Source organism: Pygocentrus nattereri, chromosome 9, assembly GCF_015220715.1.
Source record: "Pygocentrus nattereri isolate fPygNat1 chromosome 9, fPygNat1.pri, whole genome shotgun sequence".
In the NCBI taxonomy this organism is placed as follows: Eukaryota; Metazoa; Chordata; class Actinopteri; order Characiformes; family Serrasalmidae; genus Pygocentrus; species Pygocentrus nattereri.
The window spans coordinates 6655878-6682597 of NC_051219.1; the positions used below are offsets into that span (position 1 = coordinate 6655878).

At 44.5% G+C, this 26720-nt stretch overlaps 2 protein-coding genes across 12 annotated transcripts in view; one reads left to right on the plus strand and one right to left on the minus strand.

Moving 5' to 3' along the window:
• The window catches only part of LOC108415618 (protein NLRC5-like), an 802877-nt gene that overhangs the window by 93582 nt on the left and 682575 nt on the right, over positions 1–26720 (plus strand).
• LOC108415395 (NACHT, LRR and PYD domains-containing protein 3-like) overlaps positions 1–26720 on the minus strand; it is an 843678-nt gene that overhangs the window by 68707 nt on the left and 748251 nt on the right. For 5 of the 11 annotated variants that reach the window (XM_037540833.1, XM_037540841.1, XM_037540839.1 and 2 more), the window contains exons 4-8: positions 23608–23662; positions 20194–20395; positions 17394–19152; positions 11804–11977; positions 9707–9880 (exon numbers count right to left, since the gene is read on the minus strand). In XM_037540833.1, the coding sequence (XP_037396730.1) occupies positions 9707–9880; positions 11804–11977; positions 17394–19152; positions 20194–20395; positions 23608–23662 (2364 nt within the window). The remainder of the gene's footprint in view (positions 1–9706; positions 9881–11803; positions 11978–17393; positions 19153–20193; positions 20396–23607; positions 23663–26720) is intronic. The other 6 variants (XM_037540838.1, XM_037540835.1, XM_037540834.1 and 3 more) reach the window with 4 other exon arrangements.

Below are 26720 nucleotides of genomic sequence, written 5' to 3' on the forward strand. Positions count from 1 at the left end.
CCTGACAAAGTCAATCAAATCTAGAGTCACTGGCCACCTCCAGGATAAATACAATGACCCGATCACACAAGAACTGCTTGATATTGCATCATTTTTAGACGTCCGATTCAAGACCAACTATATTGGCAAAGAAAATGTCCCTGCTGTTAAAGCAAGAATGAAGGCAGAGATGGAAGAAGGAGCAAGGAAGGTAAATAGATGGTTGGGGTTTGTAAAGATGATGCCTTCTACATAAGTAATACTACCAATTACAGTTATCAATCATAATCTGTGCATGTTTTCAAACATAATATTAAAATATTTGGTTGTATTTTTTAATGATACAGGAGAAGAGATCACGTGTTACAGAGACACAGAGTTTAACAGCCTCATTGTGAACTGTCAGGGTTCATGCCTTAAGCCACATAAGTTGGACATGCTCATCTTTTTGGCAAGAAACCTGTGATCACTGGTTTCTGTCTGTACATGCAAACATTTGATGATGCTACTTTTGCACTTAATGTGATTTACTGCTAAGTGTATTTTGTAAAAATGCATTTTAAACTCACAGAGTTTGACATATAGCTGTGATATTTTGCTTATTTCAGCTTTTCTACTAATGCATGACTGTCCACTGCTGACTAGTCAGTTACTGATGTTGAAGTTAAGCCTTTATGTGAATTTCTGTAATTTATTTCTTGGTCTTTAAAGGTGTTGAGTTTTAAAAATAAAACTGCCAACTGAATTTAATCTGACAACCCTGGGAATATTTTTATGTAGAAGTTTATAATTATATTTGATAGATATTTGAAACACAAATACAGGTTTAGGATTTAATGGATTAAAAATAATCACAATTTTAATCACAATATTCTGGAAAAATCGCAATTAGATATTTTGCCCAAATTGTGCAGCCCTAGCTAAGAGGAAGCTTTCCTTCCTGTACACTGACCCGGAGCACTTCAAGCACATCCTGACCCAATACAGACCAAAATGCCTTGTAAAATTCCACTGGGAGACCATCAATCCCTGGTGCCCGGCCATTTTCCATACCCTGTAGGGCCTCGTGCAGCTCTTCCAAGGAGAGCTCAGCATCAAGCAGGGTGGCAGACTGCTGCGTGATTCTGGCCTGCAGTGGGAAGAACCTCTCCTCCACATCCCGGCAACTGGCCCATTCACTCTCAAACAGCTTAGAGAAGAAGCCGACTGTCTGCTGGTGAATTCCAGAAGGCTCAGAAACCAGATCCCCTGATTCAGACCGCACAGCATGCATAAACCTTTTCTGTCCGTTTTTACGCTCCAGACCAAAGAAGAACTTTGAAGGCGCATCCAGTTCCGTCACATTCCGGAAACGTGAACGGACCAGCGCCCCCTGTGCTGTAATGCCCAGTAGGTCAGCTAACGCAGCCTTTTTTCTTTTAAGAGCTGTAATATGCTCCTGATGTCCTGTGGCCTCCCCCAAACACTGGAGTGCCACTATTTCGATCTCCAGGGCTTTTAGAGATCTGATTATGTCCCTAGTGACATTGAAAGTGTACTGCTGGCAAAACCCTTTAATTTGTACCTTTGCTACGTCCCACCACTGCTGTAATGAATTAAAAGATGTTTTCTGTGACTTAAAAACATCCCAAAAAAAGTAAAGGACTCTTTAAAATGAACGTCATCTAAAAGTGCAGTATTAAAATGCCAGTATGCACTCTGAGGCTTAACGTTGCGTTTTTTAAGAGTACACAGAACCATACAATGATCGGAAAACCAACAGGAGAAATAAAACACTGCGTAAAAACAGACAAATGATGTCTACAACTGTAAAACCGATCAAGTCTGGCCAACGGCCGGGCATTATCCCTACAGTGTGCCCATGTGTACTGTCTTTTGTTACCATGTAAAGTCCTCCATATGTCACACAGGTCATGAGTTCACACAGGCGCCGGCGGGAAGCAGTGTGTGGTTCTGGGTGGTTCCTATCCAGGACGTCTGCTGTGCAGTTAAAATCCCCACCCAGGACTAGAAAGTCAGTAAAATCACAGTTGGAGATTAAAACACTAAGCCTGTCCAAGAAAACCATCCTGTCCACGCCCACAGTGGGAGCATAAACACAAATAAAAACAAAGGTTTCGTTCTCATAACAGGCTTGTACTTTCAACAGCCTCCCAGGTAAAATCTCATCTACTGTGTACGAGTGAGGAATAAAATTACTCGAAAATAAAACACCAACTCCACCACTTACAGTGGAGTTATGGCTTAAAATGACCAGCCCATCCCACTCTTTAGCCCAATCTACAGCATTATCACCATCACTGTGTGTTTCCTGGAGAAAGAACACATCAGCACGCTTCTGTTTCTCCAGCTCATGAAACATCGCCCTCTTCCCCCGTCTCTCGCCCCATTTATATTCAGAGTAGCAATCTTAACGTCACTCATCAAGATCATAACAGGGCAGAAAACTGTGATGGTGAGGGCCAGTCGGAAACAGGGACTAAACACACTAAGCCTCCTCATCAGGACCCGCTTTTTGTAGCTTAGTCAGCATCTTTTTCAGCCTAAAAGTTTCCAGTGCATTAAAAGCGCACAGGTAGTGCACAGGTAGCCTCTCCTCCTGAGAGCAGACTGACCAGCCAGAGTCGGACAGAGAACCATCACTGTCAGTGTCGGCATCAGCACCACTAAGCTCCTTCTTTGGCTGTTTATTCCCCTTCCCTCGCTTCTTCCGTTTAGCAGGAACTACTCATCCACCATGCCCACCTCCGCCACAGCTTCCAGCATCACCACTTCAGCAGAGACAGGTTCACTACAGCCACTCACCTCAGCGGCCTGCCCCTCAGAGATAGCAGTGCCCCCCTCCGTAGTGCCCCCCTCCGTTCCACCACAGCTGGCTCTGGCACAGTAGGAGCAGACGAGGAAGACCCCTCCATGGCCCGTTCAGCCCCTGCAGTTTCCTCAGCAGCAGACTCCACCACACTCGGCTCACCCCCCTCAGGCCAATGAGTCCGCCAATGGGTCCGCCGCAGCTGGGTGCACAGCAGCCGCAGGGGGAATGACTACCACAGGCCCAGAAGCAACAGGCCCTGGCTGCTCCGGCTCAGCCCTCACGGGAGCATCAGCATTCCCATCTGCCTTTACAGGGCAAGCGCGAACAAGATGTCCCGACTGCCCACACCAGAAACACTTCATGGAGGTTTCAGAAGAAACATAAACAGCGTATTCAAACCCATCAACACTGAACTTCAGAACCAAGTCCAGATCCTCCCCATCCTTCAGAAACATGAACACAAGCCGCCTGAAGGACACCAGGTGTCTAATCAGAGGGTTCTTACAGCCCAGGGGGATCTTCCGAATAGGAGAAACAACTTTTCCATATCGGGACAGTTCACGAGCAATAAGCTCGTCCTTAATGAAGGGGGGCACAGTAGACAAAATGACCTTTTTAGAGGGGGTACTAAGGGGCAAGACCGGAGACGGCTGACCATTAATGACGACACCACTCTGAACCAGGTCATTAGCCAGGTCCACTGATTTCAGAAACACCACAACAGCGCTGTTCATACGAGAGGCAGAGACGATGTTGGAGTGGCCCACTGCGGTCCCTGCAGCCAGGCAGCACTCCTCTACACTCGCCCTGCACACCACCTTCACCCCGCGCCTGCAGCCAGGCAGCTCCTCTACTCTCGCCCTGCACACCACCTTCACCCCGCGCCTGCAGCCAGGCAGCACTCCTCTACTCTCGTCCTGCACACCACCTTCACCCCGCGCCTGCAGCCAGGCAGCTCCTCTACACTCGCCCTGCACACCACCTTCACCCCGTGCCTGCAGCCAGGCAGCACTCCTCTACACTCGCCCTGCACACCACCTTCACCCCATGCCTGCAGCCAGGCAGCACTCCTCTACACTCGCCCTGCACACCACCTTCACCCCACGCCTGCAGCCAGGCAGCACTCCTCTACACTCGCCCTGCACACAACCTTCACCCCGTGCGTGCAGCCAGGCAGCACTCCTCTACATTCGACCTGCACACCACCTTCACCCCGCGCCTGCAGCCAGGCAGCACTCCTCTACTCTCGCCCTGCACACCACCTTCACCCCACGCCTGCAGCCAGGCAGCACTCCTCTACACTCGCCCTGCACACCACCTTCACCCTGCGCCTGCCGCCAGGCAGCACTCCTCTACACTCGCCCTGCACATCACCTTCACCCCGCGCCTGCAGCCAGGCATCACTCCTCTACTCTCGCCCTGCACACCACCTTCACCCCGTGCCTGCAGCCAGGCATCACTCCTCTACTCTCGCCCTGCACACCACCTTCTCCCCACGCCTGCAGCCAGGCAGCACTCCTCTACTCTCGCCCTGCACACCACCTTCACCCCACGCCTGCAGCCAGGCATCACTCCTCTACTCTCGCCCTGCACACCACCTTCACCGCACGCCTGCAGCCAGGGAGCACTCCTCTACACTCGCCCTGCACACAACCTTCACCCCGTGAGTGCAGCCAGGCAGCACTCATCTACACTCGCCCTGCACACAACCTTCACCCCGTGCGTGCAGCCAGGCAGCACTCATCTACACTCGCCCTACACATCACCTTCACACTGCGCCTGCAGCCAGGCAGCACTCCTCTACTCTCGCCCTGCACACCACCTTCACCCCACGCATGCAGCCAGGCAGCACTCCTCTACACTCGCCCTGCACACCACCTTCACCCTGCGCCTGCAGCCAGGCAGCACTCCTCTACTCTCGCCCTGCACACCACCTTCACCCCACGCCTGCAGCCAGGCAGCACTCCTCTACACTCGCCCTGCACACCACCTTCACCCTGCGCCTGCAGCCAGGCAGCACTCCTCTACACTCGCCCTGCACATCACCTTCACCCCGCGCCTGCAGCCAGGCATCACTCCTCTACTCTCGCCCTGCACACCACCTTCACCCCGTGCCTGCAGCCAGGCATCACTCCTCTACTCTCGCCCTGCACACCACCTTCTCCCCACGCCTGCAGCCAGGCATCACTCCTCTACTCTCGCCCTGCACACCACCTTCACCCCACGCCTGCAGCCAGGCATCACTCCTCTACTCTCGCCCTGCACACCACCTTCACCGCACGCCTGCAGCCAGGCAGCACTCCTCTACACTCGCCCTGCACACAACCTTCACCCCGTGCGTGCAGCCAGGCAGCACTCCTCTACACTCGCCCTGCACACAACCTTCACCCCGTGCGTGCAGCCAGGCAGCACTCCTCTACACTCGCCCTGCACATCACCTTCACCCCGCGCCTGCAGCCAGGCATCACTCCTCTACTCTCGCCCTGCACACCACCTTCACCCCACGCCTGCAGCCAGGCATCACTCCTCTACTCTCGCCCTGCACACCACCTTCACCCCACGCCTGCAGCCAGGCAGCACTCCTCTACAGTCGCCCTGCACACCGCCTTCACCCTGCGCCTGCAGCCAGGCATCACTCCTCTACTCTCGCCCTGCACACCACCTTCACCCCACGCCTGCAGCCAGGCAGCACTCCTCTACTCTCGCCCTGCACACCACCTTCACCCCACGCCTGCAGCCAGGCAGCACTCCTCTACACTCGCCCTGCACACCACCTTCACCCTGCGCCTGCAGCCAGGCAGCACTCCTCTACACTCGCCCTGCACATCACCTTCACCCCGCGCCTGCAGCCAGGCATCACTCCTCTACTCTCGCCCTGCACACCACCTTCACCCCGTGCCTGCAGCCAGGCATCACTCCTCTACTCTCGCCCTGCACACCACCTTCTCCCCACGCCTGCAGCCAGGCATCACTCCTCTACTCTCGCCCTGCACACCACCTTCACCCCACGCCTGCAGCCAGGCATCACTCCTCTACTCTCGCCCTGCACACCACCTTCACCGCACGCCTGCAGCCAGGCAGCACTCCTCTACACTCGCCCTGCACACAACCTTCACCCCGTGCGTGCAGCCAGGCAGCACTCCTCTACACTCGCCCTGCACACAACCTTCACCCCGTGCGTGCAGCCAGGCAGCACTCCTCTACACTCGCCCTGCACATCACCTTCACCCCGCGCCTGCAGCCAGGCATCACTCCTCTACTCTCGCCCTGCACACCACCTTCACCCCACGCCTGCAGCCAGGCATCACTCCTCTACTCTCGCCCTGCACACCACCTTCACCCCACACCTGCAGCCAGGCAGCACTCCTCTACAGTCGCCCTGCACACCGCCTTCACCCTGCGCCTGCAGCCAGGCATCACTCCTCTACTCTCGCCCTGCACACCACCTTCACCCCACGCCTGCAGCCAGGCAGCACTCCTCTACACTCGCCCTGCACATCACCTTCACCCCGCGCCTGCAGCCAGGCATCACTCCTCTACTCTCGCCCTGCACACCACCTTCACCCCACGCCTGCAGCCAGGCATCACTCCTCTACTCTCACCCTGCACACCACCTTCACCCCACGCCTGCAGCCAGGCAGCACTCCTCTACAGTCGCCCTGCACACCGCCTTCACCCTGCGCCTATAGACAGGCAGCTCCTCTACACTCGCCCTGCACACAACCTTCACCCTGCGCCTGCAGCCAGGCATCACTCCTCTACTCTCGCCCTGCACACCACCTTCACCCCACGCCTGCAGCCAGGCAGCACTCCTCTACACTCGCCCTGCACATCACCTTCACTCCGCGCCTGCAGCCAGGCATCACTCCTCTACTCTCGCCCTGCACATTACCTTCACCCCACGCCTGCAGCCAGGCATCACTCCTCTACTCTCGCCCTGCACACCACCTTCACCCCACGCCTGCAGCCAGGCAGCACTCCTCTACACTCGCCCTGCACACAACCTTCACCCCGTGCGTGCAGCCAGGCAGCACTCATCTACACTCGCCCTACACATCACCTTCACCCCGCGCCTGCAGCCAGGCAGCACTCCTCTACTCTCGCCCTGCACACCACCTTCACCCCACGCCTGCAGCCAGGCAGCACTCCTCTACACTCGCCCTGCACATCACCTTCACCCTGCGCCTGCAGCCAGGCAGCACTCCTCTACACTCGCCCTGCACATCACCTTCACCCCGCGCCTGCAGCCAGGCATCACTCCTCTACTCTCGCCCTGCACACCAACTTCACCCCGTGCCTGCAGCCAGGCATCACTCCTCTACTCTCGCCCTGCACACCACCTTCTCCCCACGCCTGCAGCCAGGCATCACTCCTCTACACTCACCCTGCACACCACCTTCACCCTGCGCCATCAGCCAGGCATCACTCCTCTACTCTCGCCCTGCACACCACCTTCACCCCACGCCTGCAGCCAGGCATCACTCCTCTACTCTCGCCCTGCACACCACCTTCACCCCACGCCTGTAGCCAGGCAGCACTCCTCTACTCTCGCCCTGCACACCACCTTCACCCCACGCCTGCAGCCAGGCATCACTCCTCTACTCTCGCCCTGCACACCAGCTTCACCCCATGCCTGCGAGTCAGGCACTCATACACGCTGCTTGGAGACGCCATACTCCCGGCGAAAGCACCGGCAACAGACCCTCCACACACACACCCACCACGCAGCTACACCTCACACTCACACACAACAAAACTTACGACCTAACAGAAAAGAAACTTGGCAGAACGCCAACTACACGCACTCACTCCCACCAGGCTCCGCTCGCTCCACTGCTCACACCCGTGCATGCGCACAGAGAGAGAGAGAGAGACAGAGGGAGAGAGAGAAAGAGAAAGAAAGAAACAGAGAGAGAGAGAAAGAGAGAGACAGAGGGAGAGAGAGACAAAGAGAGCCAGAGAAAGAAAGAAACAGAGAGAGAGAGAGAGAGACAGTGAGAGAGAGAGAGAGAGAGAGAGAGAGAGAGAGAGAGAGAGAGAGACAGAGAAGAGTGTGTGTGGTTATGTGAACATTGCGTATGGTTATGATCTGCACGTCACAAAGACCAGAAAATATATCTATTTAATTCCTACGTACAAAGTGCTGATCAGAGAACATGTGGTTTCTGTGTAATTACTATGGACAAAGTTACACTAGTTTACAGTCCTGTTACTACAATGTTACAACACTGTTACAGAGAACTTACCAGTAAACATACCAAGTAATACTGAATGTGTTACTGTACTGAAATAAAGGGACTTAATCTCATTTATTCTACTTCTAATTTAGATCTACTTCCTCTGTCACATATGCAGAAACTTACAGAAACACTGAATCACTAAAAGCTGAAATATTCCTGGAATTTCTCACATTAGTTACTCTGTACTTACACACTGAACTGGATCATTATGCACTAAATATTACTAGTAAGTCCAACAGATCATTAAATCCTGAGGAAGTAGTTACACATACCTGATACTCTTCATGTAGTTTTAGTAGTTTGTTATGTAAATTAATATAAATGTTCAAAATACGTTCCAGAAACCACCAAATATTTACTTATTAAATACTAGTTACTTACTGTAACATCATAAAAAGATCTGCCCAGTTTCCAGTCAACACTCTCATACTTTCTCTTTAACCTGGGAACCTTTTAAACACTATGAAATCAATGAATAATCTGCTGAATAATCTAATCTGTTAACGCTGCACAATCACAAGACGACGCCCGCGGATCTTAAACATGGAATCTGTTTAATTATCAGTATGTAAGTCCAAGTAAAACACAATCTCAGGAAAATCCAATATTGTAGTCCCAAAACCAAACAGGGCTCAAAAACTGGAATAACCAAAACACACAGGCAACCGGAGCAAAAGGCCAAACCAAAAGAGTGAAATGCAGAACGCAAAAGGGTCAAGACACCAAGTCAAACGGTCAGAAAATACTGGACAGTAGTAAAATATAACACCTCACAAAGAACAGAACAAACCGGGACTATTTAAGCTCTGAGACAAACACACGCACAGGTGACCTGACCTAGAAATCAGGTGACTGACAACAACGCAGCTACACCTGATTGGAGGAACTGGTGACGTCACCGGGACTGGAATTATGGGAAATGGAGTCCTGGAGCGTGCTAGCCAAGAGAGGAGATCCCAGAATTTCCCTACAGCAGTGAAATACATGAAGGTACTGAAAGGCTGAATCACTAAAACCTGAAATACACCTGGTATTTCTCACAGCAGCTCCTCTGAAGTTAAAAGGTAAATATGAAGGATTTACAAGTAACACTTCATATTTACCTTTAACTTCTGAATAAGTGCAGCTGGAAGTCATTAGTAGTGTGTTATGTAAAAAACAATATATGTGTAAAGTAAGAAAAAGAAAATTACTGCTGTACCAGTACCAGTGAACTTACACGTATCTCAGAAGCTTTTATCTGTCACGCTGATCGTGGTGAACTAGTGCTAAACTGAAAAAATACGTTTTCTTTAGGTACAATTTTTTCCTTACAACGCCCTGCAGGAACCTCTCCGCCCTAAATGCACTCTGGGGAACGGTCGGACTGCAGAGCCGCAAATTTACACACCTGCAGTTTCACTGCAGCAGAAACTGGATTCTAACTAGGAAAGAAACGTTCATGAGTGAAATAAATTAGTCGTCATTAAACACCCAACACATCTCACTGTTAGCCGTTAGCTTAGAACAGACTGGCTCTCCTTAGATTTTCAGTAAAGAGTAAAATTACTACAAGTACAAATAAACATCATGTCTCTCTTTCTGTCCTTCAAACACACAAACACACACATGAACACATCAAGCTCAGAAATAGCAAAGTATGTTAAGGAGGCAGAAAAGTACAATGAATTAATACCTGAGTGTCTCCAGTTTACAGTGTTGATCCTCCAGTCCAGCAGAGAGCAGCGTCACTCCTGAATCACACAGACTATTTCCACTCAGATCCAGTTCTCTCAGACTTGAGGAGTTTGATCTGAGAACTGAGGCCAAAGCTGCACAGCTTCTCTCTGAGAGATCACACCCAGACAGCCTGTGACAGAAATGATATGAGATACATTATCATTACACCCTCAAATACAAACAGACCTACAAAACACTCACCACGAAAAAAGACATTCTGACAGAAATCATCTCCCTGACTCTCAAACACAGTTCACTAGTACGGAGAAACCAGCTGAAGATCTAAAAACAATTATTTGACTTTATGTACACACACACACACACACACACACAGAGACAGAGAGACAAACAGAGAGAGAGAGAGAGGGAGTAGAGACAGAGAGAGAGAGAAACAGAGAGAGAGAGACAGAGACCTAGAGAGAGAGAGAGATATTAGAGGGATAGAGAGAGAGAGGGAAAGAAAAATATTAGAGAAATACATAAATAAGAAAAAGAGATATATAGAGAAAGAGAGAGAAAGAGAGACAGAGAGAGTGAGAGAGAGATAGACAGAGAGAGAGAGAGAGAGATTGATCAGAGGGATAGAGAAAGAGGGAAAGAAAGAGAAATATGAAACAGAAAAATAAGAAAAAGAGATATATAGAGAAAGAGAGACAGAGAGAGTGAGAGAGAGAGACAGTGAAGAGTGTGTGTGGTTATGTGAACATTGCGTATGGTTATGATTTGCACGTCATAAACACCAGAAAAAATATCTACTATTTAATTCCTACGTACAAAGTGCTGATCAGAGAACATGTGGTTTCTGTGTAATTACTATGGACAAAGTTACACTAGTTTACAGTCCTGTTACTACAATGTTACAACACTGTTACAGAGAACTTACCAGTAAACATACCAAGTAATACTGAATGTGTTACTGTACTGAAATAAAGGGACTTAATCTCATTTATTCTACTTCTAATTTAGATCTACTTCCTCTGTCACATATGCAGAAACTTACAGAAACACTGAATCACTAAAAGCTGAAATATTCCTGGAATTTCTCACATTAGTTACTCTGTACTTACACACTGAACTGGATCATTATGCACTAAATATTACTAGTAAGTCCAACAGATCATTAAATCCTGAGGAAGTAGTTACACATACCTGATACTCTTCATGTAGTTTTAATAGTTTGTTATGTAAATTAATATAAATGTTCAAAATACGTTCCAGAAACCACCAAATATTTACTTATTAAATACTAGTTACTTACTGTAACATCATAAAAAGATCTGCCCAGTTTCCAGTCAACACTCTCATACTTTCTCTTTAACCTGGGAACCTTTTAAACACTATGAAATCAATGAATAATCTGCTGAATAATCTAATCTGTTAACGCTGCACAATCACAAGACGACGCCCGCGGATCTTAAACATGGAATCTGTTTAATTATCAGTATGTAAGTCCAAGTAAAACACAACCTCAGGGAAATCCAATATTGTAGTCCCAAAACCAAACAGGGCTCAAAAACTGGAATAACCAAAACACCATTTTATCTGCTCCTAAATGACCAGTGAACTTACACGTATCTCAGAAGCTTTGATTTGTCACGCTGATCGTGGTGAACTAGTGCTAAACTGAAAAAATACGTTTTCTTTAGGTACAATTTTTTCCTTACAACGCCCTGCAGGAACCTCTCCGCCCTAAATGCACTCTGGGGAACGGTCGGACTGCAGAGCCGCAAATTTACACACTTGCAGTTTCACTGCAGCAGAAACTGGATTCTAACTAGGAAAGAAACGTTCATGAGTGAAATAAATTAGTCGTCATTAAACACCCAACACATCTCACTGTTAGCCGTTAGCTTAGAACAGACTGGCTCTCCTTAGATTTTCAGTAAAGAGTAAAATTACTACAAGCACAAATAAACATCATGTCTCTCTTTCTGTCCTTCAAACACACAAACACACACACACACACACACACACACACACACACACATGAACACATCAAGCTCAGAAATAGCAAAGTATGTTAAGGAGGCAGAAAAGTACAATGAATTAATACCTGAGTGTCTCCAGTTTACAGTGTTGATCCTCCAGTCCAGCAGAGAGCAGCGTCACTCCTGAATCACACAGACTATTAACACTCAGATCCAGTTCTCTCAGACTTGAGGAGTTTGAGCTGAGAACTGAGGCCAAAGCTGCACAGCTTCTCTCTGAGAGACCACAATCCCACAGCCTGTGACAGAAATGATATGAGATACATTATCATTACACCCTCAAATACAAACAGACCTACAAAACACTCACCAGGAAAAAAGATATTCTGACAGAAATCATCTCCCTGACTCACAAACACAGTTCACTATTACAGAGAAACCAGCTGAAGATCTAAAAACAATTATTTCTGTGACATATGCACACACATATATATATATATATATATATGTGTGTGTGTGTAAAGAGAGAGAGAGGGAAAGAAAGCGAAAGAGAGAGAGGGGGAAACATGAGAGAAAAAAAGAAAAATTACAGAGGGGGGTGAGAAAGAGATATGGAGAGAGAAAATATGAGAGGGATAGAGAGAGATGGAGAAACAGAGAGAAAAAAGAGAGAGAGAAATAGGGACAGAGAGACAGAGAGTGAGAGTCAGAGACAGAGAGAGAGACAAACAAACAAACAGCGACAGAGAGACAGATAGACAGACAGACAGAGAGAGAGGATGAGTGTAAGACAGAGAGCATGAGAGAGAGAGAGAGAGAGAGAGAGAGAGAGAGAGAGAGAGAGAGAGAGAGAGTGTGAGTGAGTGAGTGAGTGAGTGAGTGAGTGAGTGAGTGAGTGAGTGAGTGAGAGAGAGATGATGATGATGATGATGATGATACTAATCTCTCTCTCTCTTTCCTGCATGTTCACTACCTGAATACCTGTGTTGAATATTATCCAGAGAAAAAAGATCCCAAGATGGTTAATCGGCTTAGCAGGTAAACAAATGTAATACTAACAAAAAATGAATAAAAAGTTAAATAAATAAATAAATAATTATCTTCCAGCTTTTCCTGTTTTAATATGATAATGTGTCATAAAAAACTGCCGTCCATAAAGAAATGGTTTGTGGAATTTGGTGTGGAAGAACTTGACTGGCCTGCTCAAAACCTTGACCTCAACCCCAGTTAACACCACTCTAATGAACACAAATAGCTAATCAGCCAATCACACGGCCGCAACTCAGTGCATTTAGGCATGTAGAGGTGGTCAAGACGACTTGCTGAAGTGCAGACCGAGCATCAGAACGGGGAAGAAAGGGGATTTAAGGGGCTTTGAATGTGGCGTGGTTGTTGGTGCCAGACGGGCTGGTCTGAGTATTTCAGAAACTGCTGATCTGCTGGGATTTTCACGCTCAACCATCTCTAGGGTTTACAGAGAACGGTCAGAAAAAGAGGAAATATCCAGTGAGCGGTCAGTTGTGTGGACGAAAAAGCCTTGTTGATGTGAGAGGTCAGAGGAGAATGGGCAGACTGGTTCCAGATGATAGAAAGGCAACAGGAACTCAAATAACCAACCAGAATCTCTGAGGAACGTTTCCAACACTTTGTTGAAAGTGTGCAATGAAGAATTAAGACAGTTCTGAAGGCAAAAGGGGGTCCAACCTTTTACTATGTACCTAATAAAGTGGCAAACGGTTTTCAAAAAGGCTTTTCCCCTGTGTATAGACTAATAGTGCTTAGCATAAAGGCTAAAAAGCTATTGTCATATACAACATTTACATAAATATTCCATGCCTGATTAATTAACAAACATGTCCCAGATTCTTGGAAAGGCGTATTATTATTTTAAGGAGAATGTAAATTCGAGTACTCGTTTATATCAATGATTATTCAAAGCCTTTAAAGAGCTGTTCAGGAAAATCCTATTGACTAATTATTTTAATTCATTACAGAAAATACTGAAAGACCCACTGGACACTGCAGGACCCAATATGCTCAGTAATCTATTTCTAGTGAATTTTCAGCAGATTTTGAATTAATTTCTTCAAGAAACAGGATTTTTGACCTATTTTCACGTAGAGTGGCACAGCTACCCGGCACAGTCAGGTGAAAAGGAATTCCTGTATATATGCTGGGGTTTGCTGTTCAGTGTAAATGAAAAATGAAATTTGATATCTTGGGTAAAACTGTTTTATTCTACAACTGTATTATTCTTAAAGTGCTTGAATTGGTCCCATCCTAAAGACTGAAAAACAGACCTTAAACCTAAACCTTAACAGCAGTGTTTCCCATATCATTACATCACGTGCCACATGGCTGGGAGGAGATTCACTTCATCAACAAAAGTTTGTGGACACCCCTCCTAGTTACTGAGTTCAGGAGTTTCAGTCAAACTCACTGCTAACGTGTATAAAATCAAGCACATAGCTTTGCAGTCTAGATAGAAAAACCACTGGCAGTAGAATAAATCATACTGAAGAGCTCAGTGACTTTAAACCTGGCACTGTCTCAGGATGCCACCTTTGCCACAAGTCGGTTCAAGAAATTTCTGCCCTGTAGATCTGCCCCAGTCAACTAGGAGTACTACTATTGTACAACTGCTCAGATACACAAAACACTCACAGAGCAGGGCAGTCAAGCTCTGAAACATGTGGCAGCTAAAAAGCGTATGTGCTGTTTTTTATCACTCACATCATCAAAACTGCATCTGGAAACAACATCAGCAGAAGATCTGGGCGTTATGAACTATAAATGGGTTTCCAGGGCTGAGCAACTGCACAGAAGCCTCCAATCAAAACTGCAATGGCAAGTGTCAGCTGAAGTGGTGTAAAGTACACCATCACTGGACTCTGGAACAGTGGAAACGTTCTCTGGAGTGATGAATCACCATTCGCTATCAGTCTCATGGACAAATCTGAGTTTGGCAGATGGCAGAAGAACACTACCTAAGAGATTGCATAGTACCAGCAGTAAAGTTTGGTGGAGGAGGGATAATGGACTGGGGCTGTTTTTCAGGATTTGGTCCCCTTATTTGCAGTGAGGGGTAATAATAATGCAACAAGTGCTACAAAAGCATATAAATTAATTTTAGACAATTCTATGCTTCAAACTTTGTGGCAGCAGTTTGCGCAAGGCCCTTTCCTGTTCCAGCATGACTGAGACCCGGTGCACAAAGCAATCTCTACAAATACATGCCTTAGTAAATTTGATGTGTAGGAACTCCAGTGGCCTGCACAGAGCTTGGACCTCAATCCCACTGAACATCTCTGGGATAAACTGGAACGTCAACTGTGAGCCAGGCCTTCTCGTCCAACATCGGTATCTGACCTCAAAAATGCTTTTTCTGACTGTGTGGGTACAAATTCCCACAGAGGCACTCCAAAATCTTATGGAAATATTCCCAGAAGAGCGGAGGCAGTTATAGTGGTGAAAGGGGGGCAACTCCATATTAATGCCCATGGTTTTAGAATGGGATGTCCAGCAAACTCATATGGTTGTGATGGTCAGGTGTTCTCATACTTTTGGCCACACAGTGTAAACACACTGGTATGTAGACGGCAGGTGAGCATTTTCTTCCTAGCTTTCACCTTTTGCAAACTTATGAATGGATGTGGTCGTTTTGTAACATGAAAATTCACTGAATCCATATTGACAATCTACTGTCAGTGTGTGTGGCAGAGGCGAGAGGTGTGGTAGTTACGGCTAAGTTAACGTTGGCTCTTCAGTGTCTGGCTCTACTCACCTATATAGGGCGTTATATGTAGCCCTGTCTTAATTTAATTGATGACATAAAGGTATGGTGCAGATTAACTGGCACAAACAGCCGAGTTTTGAATTGGTTAAGTTTTAAATTGTATAGTGGCTCCGTATCCTGGCACTGGAGACCCCCTGTCCTGCACTGCTTTAGAGGGGACACTTTGGAAAAGCAGTGATGGCTGATTATTGAATTCACAGTAATTCACTGCAAAAATGCAAAAAATGTTTAGATGTAAAATATATCTTGATGAAGCAGATGCTGCTGTAATGTTTACTTCTGTTCCTCGCTGTTGCTGTTTGGCACTTTTCTTCTATTAATATGTTTCTTTAAAATTATCTTCCTGCTTTAATGAAGTTCTGAAATTCTCTTCTATTCCTCTACTGTCATCTTCTGCTTCAGCCACTGCTCTCCCTCAGCCCCCCGAGCAGGACACCCACCTGCCTCATAATACACTGCTCTGATCAACGAACAAGGAGATCCACAAAAACATTATATATGATGTCTTTTCAGATCATTTTAGGAAACCCACAAAATAAAAAACACAATTTTAAAAAATAACCCTTTTTGTTTTTTTTTTTACTTTTTTTCCTCCTCACCAAGGAACCAAAGCAGGATCTTCCTCACTTCCTCAATCTGCTCCAATTAGGGCTGAACGATTAATTGCATTTGCGATATTCATACTCGCGATATTTTAAAACGAGATTCTCTAACCGCACAGGCTGCGATTTAAACTGGTCACGTGACTTGGGAGCGAGCCGAGCCGAGCCGAGGACGAACGGAGCAAACCCGAGCAGGAGGCAGGGAGGTGGAGAAGTGAAGTCAACACAGCGCACTTGAACTTGTTGCACACTGGCTTCAGGCTCGACAGAAGCTGACACAACTGAAAGTCTAATACCAAAGAGGGGCAGCACATCAGTTGTGTGGAGTTACTTTGGCCGACAGGGATCACTGACCGAACTGTTTGAAAGTGTAACTCCTTATGGATTTAATTCGAAGCGGCACGCTGAAACAACTCGGGCAGTCACGGAGTTCATAGCGAAAGACATGATGCCCGTTAATATAGTGACCAGGCCCGGCTTCATGGCTTTGTTAAACACACTGGATATGCGCTACCAAATGCCCTCACGCACATATTTTAGCCAAGTTGCTAAACTGAGCTGTATAAAAAATGCCGAAACAGAGTTTCAGCTGAGCTGAAAACAGTGGAGTTTTTTGCCACAACAACTGACCTGTGGTATTTTTCTATTAAAAAAAACAAATGGTGAAAAGGGAAAGCAGAGATCTGTTTGCTTTATTGTTATCTGTGCTTTAAATGATTAATAATATAAAATTATTAAACAGATTGATTTATTGCTTCTGTTTGTTGAAAAATACTTGAGAAGACATTTTTAAAAATCGCATTTTAAATCACAATTTATAGATAAAAAATTGCAATTAGATTATTTTCCAAAATCGTTCAGCCCTAGCTCCAATACTGTACCACCTTCTGCCTCTAATATTCTACCATATTCAGTAAACACCTTTCATTCTGTCCTCTTTTCTTTGATTGAGGTTTTAAAATAATCAATAAAGAAGTATTAATAGTGTTATTTCTGAAAATTGAATGTTTTTATTTGGTGGATTTCCAAATCTAAAAAGTTTAAAAAGGTGACTGTATCCTGAATATTGCCTGTTCAAAATGTAACTTGGACTGAACTCAGAACCTCATTTCTTTCTCCTTCTATACTTTTACATCCCAACCCTGCACATTGAAGTGATTTCCTGCACCAACACATCCACTTGAACTCAGTAAGGGCTTGTTAATCAGGACAGGGGGTTTCTGGACTGCATTCCACTAAAATCATGGAATACTTTACGCCTAAAATTACTCTTAAAATAAACAGTACAGTAAAATGTGTATTAATGAATATACTCACACAGCTTTTCTGGATGCTGCAACGACTGGCAGAAGCCTCAGGAGACATTCCTCTGATGGGTCATATTTTCTCAGATTAAACTCATCCAGCTCTTCCTCTGAGTTCAACAACACAAACACCAGAGCTGACCACTGAGCAGGAGAGAGGGTGAATCCAGGCAGACGGCGATAGTCTCCTCTGTTCAGGTATGTCTGGACTTCCTGCACTAGAGAGCGGTCATTCAGTTCATTCAGACAGTGGAACAGATTGATGTATTTCTCTGGAGAGAGATTCTCCCTGAGCTTCTCCTTGATGTACTCAACTGTTCCCTCTCTGCAGTTAGAAGTGCTTCCTGTCTGAGTCAGCAGGCCTCGTAAGAGAGTCTGATTGGACTCCAGTGAGAGACCCAGGAGGAAACGGAGAAAAAGGTCCAGGTGTCCATTCTCACTCTGTAAAGCTCTGTCCACTGCACTCTTGAGAAAATCAGTCATTGTTGATTTTGAATGTGTTTGATGTTTCAGCACATTTCTGTTCTGAGGAATAAAGGAGAAAAATACAAACAAAGCAGCCAGAAACTCCTGAACACTCAGATGGACAAAGCTGAACACCTTCCCCAGGTGCAGCCCCAACTCCTCTCTGAAGATCTGAGTGCAGACTCCTGAGTACACTGACACTTCTCTGACATCAATGCCACACTCTCTCAGGTCTCCTTCATAGAAGATCAGGTTCCCTTTCTCCAGCTGTTGGAAAGCCAGTTTTCCCAGAGCCAGAATAATCTCTTTAGTCTGCCCAGGATCAGTGTCACATTTTCCATGGTACTTTTGGTCTTTGTGTTTGATCTGAAAGATCAGGAACTGTGTGAACATTTGAGTCAGAGTCTTGGGGATCTCTCCACTCTCTGGTTGACCCAGCATCCTCTCCAGAACAGTGGCTGCAATCCAACAGAAGACCGGTATGTGGCACATGATGTAGAGGCTTCTTGATGACTTCATATGTGTGATGACTCTGTTGGCCGCACTCTGGTCACTGATCCTCTTCCTGAAGTATTCCTCTTTCTGTGGGTCACTGAATCCTCGTACCTCTGTTATCTGGTCAACACACTCAGGAGGGATCTGACCACATGCTGCTGGTCGAGAGGTGATCCAGAGAAGAGCAGAGGGAAGCAGATTCCCTTTGATGAGGTTTGTTAGCAGCACATCCACTGAGGCTGACTGTGTTACATCAGACAAGCTCTCATTGTTCTGGAAATCTAGAGGAAGTCGACTTTCATCCAGACCATCAAAGATGAACAAGACTTTGTACTGATAATAATCTGCTGGTTTTAATTGTTTTATGTCTGTGAAAAAGAGACGAAGAAGATCAACTAGACTGAGTTTTCTACTCTTCACTGAGTTCAGCTCCCTAAAAGGAAGTGGAAATATGAAGAGGACATCCTGATTAGCTTTTCCTTCAGCCCAGTCCAGAATGAACTTCTGCACTGAGACTGTTTTTCCAATTCCAGCAACTCCATTAGTCAGTACAGTTCTGACGGCTGTGTCTTTAAAGAGGTCATTGCAGTTGATGGGTCTCTCCTGTGTTGCTGGTCTCCTGGACACTGTCTCAATCTGTCTCACGTCATGTTCATTATTGACCTCTCCACTCCCACCTTCTGTGATGTAGAGCTCTGTGTAGATCTCATTCAGAAGTGTTGAGCCTCCATGATACGGGATTCCTTCATTAATTCTCTGGAATTTCTTCTTCAATGTGGATTTAAACTTTTGATGACAAACAGGAGCCAGTTCTGAAAAAAAAAAGAATTACAGCAAACATGTTAATGTCTGACATCCTTACTACAAACACAATAACACACATTACTCTGCTATCAACACGGTCCACATTAATTAAACTGAAACGTCTCTATGGTCTTCATGTCTAGGCATCATTAAAACTGAATAACTGAACAGCCAAAATTAGTTTATATAATGACAGAACACTTCTTGCTCTTTCGTCATTAAGAAATTCCTTCCAATTAATATTTACCTTTCCAGAATTCCTAGGCTCAGTTTACTTGTGACTTGTAAAAATAATTCACTTTACCATGAAAAAGAAATGAAATAAATGAAATGTGCTCTGCATTAAACACTGCATTACAACAGACATTGAGTGTATTAAATTATATATATATATATATATATATATATATATATATATATATATGCGCGCACACACACACACACACACACACACACACACACACACACACACCCCCTGCAGTCTACACTGCAAAAGATGAAATTCTTTTAGATCTAATCAGACAAATCTAATGTCTGTAATATTAAGATAGTTGTAAGAATGTTAAAAGAATATTTAAAAGCCCATATCCTACATTTGTTTAATATTCCATTGTTTAAATGTTTATTTTATGTTTAATTTCCATAAATGGACTGTATGGACTGGAGAGTGAACTGTATGTTTTGAAACTTCAACAATCTATGCATACTACATTAATCTCTTAAACAAATAAAGGAAAAAAAACAAGGAATATTCTGGTTTCTCCAAAAAAAAGGCCCATATTATTAAAGGCCCTTTAACTTATTTCTAGACATTTATAACAATTTTAAGTAATTTTATGAAGTAATATTTTCTCATTATATTAGTAGATAATTTTACTTATTTAAGAAAAATGCCTGACAAACAAAATTATCTGGCAAAACAGTGAGATAACAGGTCATATATATCTACTTTGTATTCTCATGGGGACCCTAAGCCTCATGCAAAGACCACCACTGTATATACAGGCTTTCCAGAACTGCTCAGTGTTCCAGTGGGACAGAGTTCTTACTGGTCTGTAATGTGCTGGCGAGGTCTGTCTGGTTCATGTTCCTCAGGACGTGCAGTGCGATCTGCAGTGTTCCTTCTCTGACAGTCTGGTCCACCTCACCCTCCACCTCCCTCTCAGAGCATGCTGGGAAATCTGGACTCAGCACCTTCTTGAACCTCTTCAGCTGATTCTTCACCAGAGAGATGACTTTGTGCTCCAGTTCCTGATTGTACATGAACATTAACAGAGAACAGCTGAAACACCACCATGTCATAGTTCAGTGGTTCTCACATCAGGACCACTGAGAAACTTTAAAACTGGTCTGCAGCGATTTTTTATTTAATAAAACACTTGATAAAAACAACAAACTGCTCAAATCACATCAGTCACCTACATATTAGAGTCAGTACACCCGTTCACTGGGTTTCAGTTACTTTATTACTCACTTCCTGCAGTTCAAGCTTTCACCCAAGAACAGTGATGGTGAAATGTGAACATCGCCTTTCCTTCTGAATAAATGATGTGGAGAAATTACACGTCTACATATTAGAAAACAAATATTATTATTTTTTCTTGTGAGTGAAAATTCTCTGCCAGGAACTGTTAACTAATTGTTAATTAATGAATTAAACAAATAACTAATTATTTATTATTATTATTATTATCTAAATCTGCTTTCTGCAGACATATTAACCATAAAAAAACTCACAGTGGGTTTAGTATTTAATTACTCGTAACTTCCATCATGTTTTATTGATCTTCATGTAATTACAGAAAAATGTGCTTTAGGATGTGTACATGCTGAACATGCTGAACTGAAATCATACAGTAGTGGTGTGTAGATCACAACATCACCTCAAGGAATTCACATAAATTAATGTATATATATATATATATATACAGGGGTCCTCTCTGTGTGGAGTTTGCATGTTCTCCCCGTGTCTGCGTGGGTCTCCTCCGGGTTCTCCGGTTTCCTCCCACAGTCCAAAGACATGCAGTCAGACGGAGAAGCGGCTTGGAAAGTGTGTGTGTGTGTGTGTGTGTGTGTGTGTGTGTGTGTGTGTGTGTGTGTGTGTGAGAGTGTGTGTGAGAGTGTGTGTGAGAGTGTGTGTGAGAGTGTGTTATTATATTATTAATCATTTCAGTGCCCAATGTCTATTTATTTGCAAACAAATTGAAATAAAATATACAACATTTTTGTCTCCCTTTCAGTTCATATCTCAGATCACATGTGACTCATTAGGCCTTAATTCAAGTCATATGTAAACAATTCAAAAGTGTAATAAATTCTGTGATCCTTCAAATCTCTCAGGGTGTTGTGGTGTCAAAGCAGCAGACTGAGAAGAAAACTGTAAATACTGTGCTTTTAAGAAGTAGAACAAGACTAGAAAACAATATTTAATACATCCTCTAGTCAGCACTGTGGGAGCAGATGACTAGTTGAGGAAAGAGTCTGAAACTTAGCGAAGGTTTTAAATTTAAAAGAAAAAGACCAGTGGCTGGAGAAGAGAACGGAAATCAGTATTTCTGCTAAATACAAAGCCCAAAGTACTTAAACAAGTTCCACTCCCAGCAGCTGAAAGACCACCACCCACCTGAAGTGCAGCATCAGAGATCATCCTAAAATTCAAAACCTTTGTTATTAATGAAGTTACGATTACCACTCAGCCTCCTGCTATTACGGCATTAAATCAGGGCCAGATGGAGAAACAGAAACAGAAGGCAGTTTGTTTTTAGATAAACAGACAAATGCTGATGTTCTGTTACCAAACCCATCTCAAGATATTACAATTCTATTAATAAATATCTCAATTATATTACAGGATTTATTTAACTACATTTATATGAGTAAAGTGTAAAAATTAACTTGACCTTTATCATCTAATAGCCACTGTCAAATATGATGGTCGATCATTAATACTTTGAGGCTGTTTTGCTGCTAGTGGTCTGGGGGGTCTTGGGAAAATTATTATGACCAATTAAATACCAGAATATCGTAGGCCAAAATCTGTTCAGCAAAATAATGACACCAAACACCCATCAAACAAGAAATGATTGTGCAACACAATATCAGAGTTTTGCACGGACCCTCTCAGCCTCCACATTTAAACCCAACTGAAAACTTGTGGTGTGTATTGAAGTGAAAAGTGAATGATACTAACCTAAACGTCATAGCTATCCATTTTATAGTTGAATTACCAATATTTCAATTGGGATTTGGGGATTTATTTATATATCTAATCATTTATTTTAATTTTGTATTATGGTAAGTTAGGCAAAAGTGGGATGATATGGTCTCTAATATATTTAAAAATCTATCATCAATACACTTTTAACACATTTACATTGTGGAGGCTTGTGACAACTCAAATAAAACAACAGACATCTTGCAGGACTATTTCTGGTCCCTAGTCTCTCCTGGTGATTTTGAAGTGTAAAATAAGGCAAAGTATCACTGAAAACACTTTACTTTATATCATACTCAAAGATAAACATTCATTTGTGTTATACTGTAATATCAATTATAATTATTATAGGGCTTATGTATGAGGTAACACTTACATAAAACAGGGGTGCTGTGTCGATATAGCATTCAACACATGTGCTGATCAATAGAATTTTTAGCATTAACAAAACATCTACACTGGCAGACCTTAGTTAAATATGAATCACATTAGCCTCTATGGGCTAATTTTTTTTTTTTTGGGAGGGGGGGATTTTTCCCCAAGGTTCTCCCCACTTTAGTCTCCATTTCCACCCACTAGTGAAGACTCCCCCAATCACATTCTACCAGCACTAGGAGGGTGAAGGCTGCACAGGCTTCTTCCGAGACCTGTGAAGCACCACCGTTTCTTTTCGAACTGTCACTCGCGCAAGTCATTGGACAGCTGAACGCGCTCGGAGGATAAAGCCAACTGCCGGATCTGTTACGTGAGCTAACAGACGCCTGCGCTGACCAGCATCACGTTGAGTGATGGGGAGACAGGGGGTCCATCCTACCCACCCAGAGAGAGCGAGGCCAACTGTGCTCTCTTGGACTCCCGGCTACGGACAACTGTAGCATCACCAGGGATTGAACTCACGATCTCCTGATGACAGGGCCAACGCTTAGACGGTCTTTTAACCAAATCATGGCAAATCTTTGATTAAAGATTGGTATCAGTATTGATTGGTATTGTATTAGATCAATAGCAGTAGACAATGGGCCATCAGAAGGAAAAAAGAATGATGTGATCTAACCCTGTAACAAACCTATCCTGAAACATCCCTCAGTCACACTGTGTGATGTGATGTTAGCTGTGTAGGTCTTCCTGTGGGGTAGTGGAGTGTTGGAGTAGTTAATACTACAGGCTGATTGGAGATTAATGTGAGATTCTCAGGAGAAAATAAACAGTTTACCCACAATTATATGCATATACATGTACAAACACACACCTGGAATATGGACTCCAGACGGGTCATGATGATCTTTGCTCTCTCCTTTTGGGCGCTATGGAAAAGAAAAAAGAAACAAATTTAAAATCTATAGCACGTCTACAAAAACACCATTATGCACCATTAAAGAGACCTAGAGGTAAAACTACCATGATACAGTACATTAAAGGTGCATGAGTTAAAACTGAGGATATGTAATTATCAAGCATCGTCATGACTTCACTTTCTAGCAATGATGTAGTTTATTTATTAAGAGTCCTGCTTTTCTTTGTTATTCAGATAGAGATGACAAAAAAAAAAAAAACAGATGACATTATGCTTATGTGGCTTTACATAAAATAGTTAATGAAATACTTCTCATCTCAATACTCAATACAGTCAATGACCCCTTTGTATGTTTAATTGAGAATGTGTTTGTATATGGTTCTTTAGCACCCACATGTTCTTCCATTGTTACAAGATTTTTGGTGCTATATAGAACCATGTACAACACATTCTCAATCAATCTGAAGAACCGATTCACCCTGTGAAGAACCATTTAAGCATGAAATGGGTCTTAGAGTGTTCATGGTTCTATATAGAATGACTGCCTTTATAAATGAACTGTCTTTTTTAAGAACCTTGAAGAACTGTAAGAGTGTAGGGAATTTGAAAATGGCATTGTCTTAAATTACAATTTCAATAAAAAATGAATAATATTTTAGCCCCACTTGTCGGTAACATGACCATCAGCCAATATATCTCAGGATAGACTGCTTGCTTTCAGGAACCAAGCTAAAAGCTATGATCACACAAGGGAGGGCTATAATATTTCTCTCCACTAGGAAGAGTATTGATTTATTCTACTTTATAAATTATGCTGACAAACCATTTCATTTATATTCAGATGGACATTTCTTTTACTCATGTTATCGAAGTGTCCAATTACTTCTTTGTTTAACAGGGGCATTTGGCCAGAGCGAGCACCAACTGCCTGTGTCTTTTTGGCAGTAGGAACGTTGCATATTTTTGAACATTTCATTTTTGAAAAATCATCAATAGAAGTCAAATTGATTAACCAATGGAGGCCTGTATTTGGAGTCACACACAAAATTAAAGTGGAAAAACACACGACAGGCTGATCCAACTTTGATGTGATGTCCTTAAAACAAGTCAAAATGAGGCTCAGTATTGTGTGTGGCCTCCAAGTGCCTGTATGACCTCCCTACAACGCCTGGGCAGCTCCTGATGAGGTGGCGGATGGTCTCCTGAGGGATCTCCTCCCAGACCTGGACTAAAGCATCTGCCAACTCCTGGACAGTCTGTGATGCAATGTGGCGTTGGTGGATGAAGCGAGACATGATGTCCCAGATGTGCTCAATCGGATTCAGGTCTGGGGAACGGGCGGGCCGGTCCATAGCTTCAATGCCTTCATCTTGCAGGAACTGCTGACACACTCCAGCCACATGAGGTCTAGCATTGTCCTGCATTAGGAGGAACCCAGGGCCAACCACACCAGCATATGGTCTCACAAGGGGTCTAAGGATCTCATCTCGGTACCTAATGGCAGTCAGGCTACCACTGGCGAGCACATGGAGGGCTGTGTGGCCCTCCAAAGAAATACCACCCCACACCTTACTGACCCACTGCCAAACCGGTCATGCTGAAGGATGTTGCCGGCAGCAGATCGCTCTCCACGGCGTCTCCAGACTCTGTCACGTCTGTCACGTGTGCTCAGTGTGAAGCTGCTTTCATCTGTGAAGATCACAGGGTGCCAGTGGCGAATTTGCCAATCCTGGTGTTCTCTGGCAAATGCCAAGTGTCCTGCACGGTGTTGGGCTGTGAGCACAACCCCCATCTGTGGTCGTCCATGTGGATGCCCTCATACCATCCTCATGGAATTGGTTTCTAACCGTTTGTGCAGACATGCACATTTGTGGCCTGCTGGAGGTCATTTTGCAGGGCTCTGGCAGTGCTCCTCCTGTTCCTCCTTGCACAAAGGCGGAGGTAGCGGTCCTGCTGCTGGGTTGTTGCCCTCCTATGGCGTCCTCCACATCTCCTGATGTACTGGCCTGTCTCCTGGTAGCGCCTCCAGCCTCTGGACACTACGCTGACAGACACTGCAAACCTTCTTGCCACAGCTTGCATTGATGTGCCATCCTGGATGAGGTGCACTACTTGTGTGGGTTGTAGAGTCCGTCTCCTGCTCCACGAGTGTGAAAGCACCACCAACATTCAAAAGTGACCAAAACATCAGCCAGAAAGCAGAAAGGTGCTGAGAAGTGGTCTGTGGTCCCAACTGCAGAACCACTCCTTTATTGAGTGTGTCTTGCTAATTGCCAATGATTTCCACCTATTGTCTATTCCATTTGCACAACAGCTGATTTACTTGGAGTTATATTGTTTAAGTGTTCCCTTTATTTTTTTGAGTGGTGTATATATATATATATATATATATATATATATATATATATATATATATATATATATATATATATATAAGATAAGATAATCCTTTATTAGTCCCACAGCGGGGAAATTCACAGTATTACAGCAGCAGCAGAGTAACAGGAGTAAGGCACTCAGTAATAGAAATGGGAAACAGTATAAACATTATCAACATTATAAATAATAAAAATTAAAGCTAAATCTCTAGACTATTTACAGGAAAATAAGGATAATAATAAAATAAAATAAAATAAAATAAGAGTTGCATAGAAATCTGTATTGCACTTAGCATATTGCACAATGAAAAATGTTCGCATTCTGAATGTAAGTATATATTGTATGTGTGTGTGTGTGTGTGTGTGTGTGTGTGTGTGTGTGGTCTACTGGGAGCAGTGCTGGGGTGACACACTTGGGGTGAAGGAGCCGGTCACTGAAGGAACTGCCCAGTGCTGACAGAGTCTCAAGCATGGGGTGGGAGTCATTCTCCAGCATGGATGCTAGCTTGTTCAGCATCCTCCTTTCTCCCACCGCCTGCACTGGGTGTAGAGGAGTCCCTAGGACCGAGCCAGCCCTCCTGATCAGTTTGTCCAGTTTCCAGGTAGTCTGCTCTGTCCTTTCCTGTAAAGTGCAGCAGTGTTGTCTGACCAGTCTAGTTTATAGTTAAGGTGCACACCCAGGTACCTATA